At 49.8% G+C, this 4420-nt stretch overlaps 1 protein-coding gene across 1 annotated transcript; it reads right to left on the bottom strand.

Annotated features, from left to right (window-relative positions):
• Positions 1–1433: 1433 nt before the first annotated feature.
• Positions 1434–3457, bottom strand: Adrb2 (adrenoceptor beta 2). Its single transcript, XM_057788856.1, has one exon. The coding sequence runs from the start codon at positions 3237–3239 to the stop codon at positions 1962–1964; it is 1278 nt and encodes a 425-aa protein (XP_057644839.1). The 5' UTR covers positions 3240–3457; the 3' UTR covers positions 1434–1961.
• Between the last annotated feature and the right edge of the window lie 963 nt (positions 3458–4420).

Here is a 4420-nt window from a genome sequence, read left to right as displayed (position 1 = left end):
TGCACAGCATGGGCTTGGCCTCAGCCTCCCTTCGAGAGATCATTGCTCACCAGAGGCCTCCTCACTGAGCTTTTGAGAAGCAGAGGAGGCTGGTGTTGGGGACCTTGGACAGTAGGGACGATAGAAATAGAGTCAGCTCTATGAGTGAAAGCTGTGGCACCAAACCTCACAGGCTGATCCTTTCCAGCCGGGTGTTGCCAAGAGGGATGAGCCACTCCATGAAACCTGGGCCATGCTCTGGCTCCAACACACGGGCAAAAATAGAATGGAACTGCGAGAAGAAATGTGTTTACTTTTGTGATTTCCCTCTGTGCCTCTTAACAGTATTATAATCTCTCTGCAAACAGGCGGTGAGGGCCTGCGGGCCTCACCTCCACTGATAAACCCTCCCAAATAACTCGTGCGTGAACCCTAAAACCTTAACTTCTTGTGGCAACCGCCCGGGCAGTTGGAACACAAGTTTAGAAGGCAGTGTGATGAAGAAGAAAGAGGAGGGGCCGAGGGGCTGTCAGAACTGAGTGAACTGGGGAAAAACCCCTTTCCTAGGTGTCAACAATACAAAACAGCATTTGTAGGAAATAGCAAAAACTCAGCCGATTTAGATTTTCAAAGTTTATACCAGTCTTTCTGCTAAGGATTACTTTACCCTTCTGGGTAACAGGTCATGGCTGAGGCTGTTTTTGGCTATGATTTATAAACTTGAGGGATGCTACTGGAATTAACGGGGTACAGGTTGGCTGCTAAACATCCTATAACGTGTGAGAAGGCCTGATTTACACAGACATGCAGAGCATCAGGGGAGGGGAGAAGAGAAGAAGGGAGATATGGGACAGCGGGAAGGAGGGGAAGAGGCTGAACCCATGTTCAGGGTATGAAGTATTTACCAGCTATCCCTTAAAGCTTTGCTCTCTATGACGAAGGTCTTCGATTTCCCTTGGAATCCTGAGATTTTTCAATAGCTTTCCCACAGAAAACATTTTCCTCGTCCTGAGTACATCAAGCCCTACTGCAGTACAAAGGGCGCTACTGTAAGAGCCGCAATGATATGAACCCACACAGTTATTAAACAAGTAGGGCTGGGAGTTGGGGGGTAGGAGCTTGTGGGGCAAAACATATGCCCATAACTCTGTCTCTGTGAGTCAGGGTTTCCAAGGTGACAGGCACAGAATAGCAACTGTAGGATGCACGGGGTTATGCTGAGAGCAGGGGGGGCTGATTTGGGGCACAAGTGAGATTCGGAAAGATACAGGCTTGCATCTGGAGATCCAAAGGCACATGGGAAGGTTAGGCAAATCAGTGCGTACCACTCTGGTAGCCTTCCATATTAAGCCACTCAGCAGTTATGACACATAGTTACCTGTGGTTTCCAGTGGGCGAGACAAGGACACTCGAGAGTCAAGAGGTTTGGAGAAACAGGTGCAATGAAATCATAGTCAAACAATTTATTTACTGTAAACTTTAGACTTTGCTCAGAAAAAGAACTGAAGCTGTCCCTCAGATCCCTGCTTAGAACAGTCCAGTTGAGCAAACAAGGGGAGTGGGAGAGAGTCCGTATTCACAGCAGAAAGGTCCAAGACACAGGGTTGTCAAGTCCAAGGGTACAGGAAGGAAGATTTCCTTCAGATACAAATGACTAGCAGCAATATATAGTATCCCTAATACTTGACCAATGAGGTAGATAAACGGAAAAGTGATCTAAACATGTAGACACAGTCATCTAGGACCAAGACACTTCAGACAGAAACTTTCAAGTTCCATACAAAGAGGAACTGAACTGTACAAGAACCAAACAAACACTCAAATACAGTCTCTCTCTCTCTCTTTTTGCAGCTTAAAAAAATAAAATAAAAAAGGCAGAAGGATTCTTCCCCCTTCTGCAAATCTCTATACAATTTTATTCTAAAGTTATTACACTCAAGTTAAATAGTCTCGTTAGTGTCCTGTCGGGAGGGGGAGGGGTCTTAAAAAGTAGAAAGCCTGCATTCCAGCGGTGAGTCTTTGGTGCTACAGTTCCTCCCTTGGGAATCAATGCTAAGGCTAGGCACAGTACCTTGACAGTTCACAAAGCTTTCCGAGCCTGGCGGGTCCTCACACAGCAGTTCGCTCTCTTTCTCCTGCCCCAGCTGGCATCCACTCACCTCCCCTGTGTAGTCTGTTTTGCCATTACTGTTGCTGGAGTAGCCGTTCCCATAGGCTTTTGAAGAAGACCTGCGGAGGCATAGAAGCTCCTGGAAGGCAATCCTGAAATCTGGACTCCGACAGTAGATTAGGGGATTGAAAGCAGAATTGACATAGCCCAACCAGTTAAGGAGGATGTAAACTTCCTTAGGGATGAGGTTTTCCTGAATCACGTGCACGATGTTGACGATGAAGAAGGGCAGCCAGCAGAGGGTGAAAGTGCCCATGATGATGCCCAAAGTCTTGAGGGCTTTGTGCTCTTTCAAGCAGAACTTGGAGGACCTTCGGAGTCCGTGCCCACTTCGCCCATCCTGCTCCACCTGGCTGAGGTTTTGGGAGTGGAATCTTCCTTCAGATTTGTCTATCTTCTGGAGCTGCCTTTTGGCCACCTGGAAGACCCGGGAATAGACAAAGACCATGACCACCAGAGGCACATAGAAAGACACAATGGAAGAAGCAATGGCATAGGCCTGGTTCGTGAAGAAGTCACAGCAAGTCTCCTTGTGATAGCAGTCGATGGCTTTTTTGTGGGTGGCACGGTACCAGTGCATTTGGATGGGCAAGAAGGAGGTAAGGCCGGAGACAATCCACACCATCAGGATAACCATTCGGGCCTTATTCTTGGTCAGCAGGCTCTGGTACTTGAATGGCGACGTGATAGCAATGTAGCGATCCACTGCAATCACACACAAGGTCTCGATGCTGGCTGTGACACACAACACATCGATGGAAGTCCAGAACTCGCACCAGAAGTTGCCAAAATTCCACATTTTCATAAGGATGTGACTGGCCCCAAACGGCACCACCGCTAGGCCCATGACTAGATCAGCACATGCCAAAGAGGTTATGAAGTAGTTGGTGACAGTCTGTAGTCGCTCAAACTTGGCAATGGCTGTGATGACCAGCACGTTGCCAAACACGATGGCCAGGACGATAACCGACATGAGGATGGCCATGCCTACCACCCACGCTTCGTCCCGTTCCTGAGTGATGTCGTGGTCTGGCGCACTGCTTCCGTTGGGTGCCAGCAAGAAGTCGCTGTCGTTCCCGGGTGGCCCCATGACTGGCAGACTAGCAGGTGAGCGCACCGGCTTTAAGCGCTCTGGTGCTCTCAGCGGGTGCACCTCCGACGGGGCGCAGCCGGCCGGGGGCGGACTCCTGGAAGCTTCATTCAGCGGCTGGAGGTGGCTGTGCTGGGGGCGCGTCCTGCACACTCAGCTCGTGGGGTGCTCGCGGCTCGCTGTGCCTGCTAGCTGCAGCCTGAAACGCCGGAGAAGCAGCCTCGCAATGCGCCCTGCCCGTTATGTGCACCAGACTTTAGGAGGAATTGCCCCGTGACGTGCAGCAACTTTGGGCCAATGGCAAGGTCGCATGCCCGAAGGGGCGAGGCACTAAGGACCAACCCTCCCCTCCTAGCCCGCCTCCTCTTGGGGTTGGCCCGGGCGGGGCGCAGCAGCTCCCCGGAGGCCAAGCCACCACTCCCTCCCAGCTACCCTAGCGGGGGCCCCAAAAACAAATCCAGGTCTGCTATGCGACCCGCCAACCAAGCGCAGTCTGGAAGTTCTACCTGTCTGTGCAGGTCACTGCGGACTGGGGTCTCTGGATACGGGTGGCACACAGTGCATTTTCCTTCAGGAACAGAGACTGAGCAAGCTCGTTCGGACACGCACACACAGGCACAAACGCACCCGGCCGACATGGACATGCTCAGACTTATGCCGAACCACAACCACAGACACGGAGACACACCCGCTCACGCCGGAGACAACTGTCTCCTGATCTAACACAGAAAGGAGGATAAACAAATGCAGGGACACCTAGAAGCACTCAGAAAGGAATACACACAAGCGCTCACGTGGAGATGTGGAGTGTGGAACATTCAAGCACTCATGTTCACATCCAGGTACCACCCTCCCGAGGTGCTCATAAATGACACTCTCTTTTCTCATTCTCAGATTCTCAGGAGTTATTTGGCAAGAGCACAGGAGGTGACTTCAACAGAGACAGAGTTTCTCAGCACACTTTTTGAAAAATATTTTTTTGGCGTTCTTCTCTCTTGAGGACTTGCAGGCAGCAAGGTAGTAATTTTACATCTTGCATTTCATTAGGAATCGAAGTATTTACACATTTGGAGGGAGTTAAGTGGCTTTACTTCTAATTCTTTTTTTTTTTTTTTTTTTTTTTTTTTTTTTTTTTTTTTTTTTTTTTTGGTTTTTTCGAGACAGGGTTTCTCTGTGGCTTT

This window comes from Chionomys nivalis, chromosome 14 (assembly GCF_950005125.1).
Source record: "Chionomys nivalis chromosome 14, mChiNiv1.1, whole genome shotgun sequence".
Classification (NCBI taxonomy): Eukaryota; Metazoa; Chordata; class Mammalia; order Rodentia; family Cricetidae; genus Chionomys; species Chionomys nivalis.
Note: the sequence above shows the minus strand (reverse complement) of the source record. Positions and strands in the feature narration are given on the sequence as shown.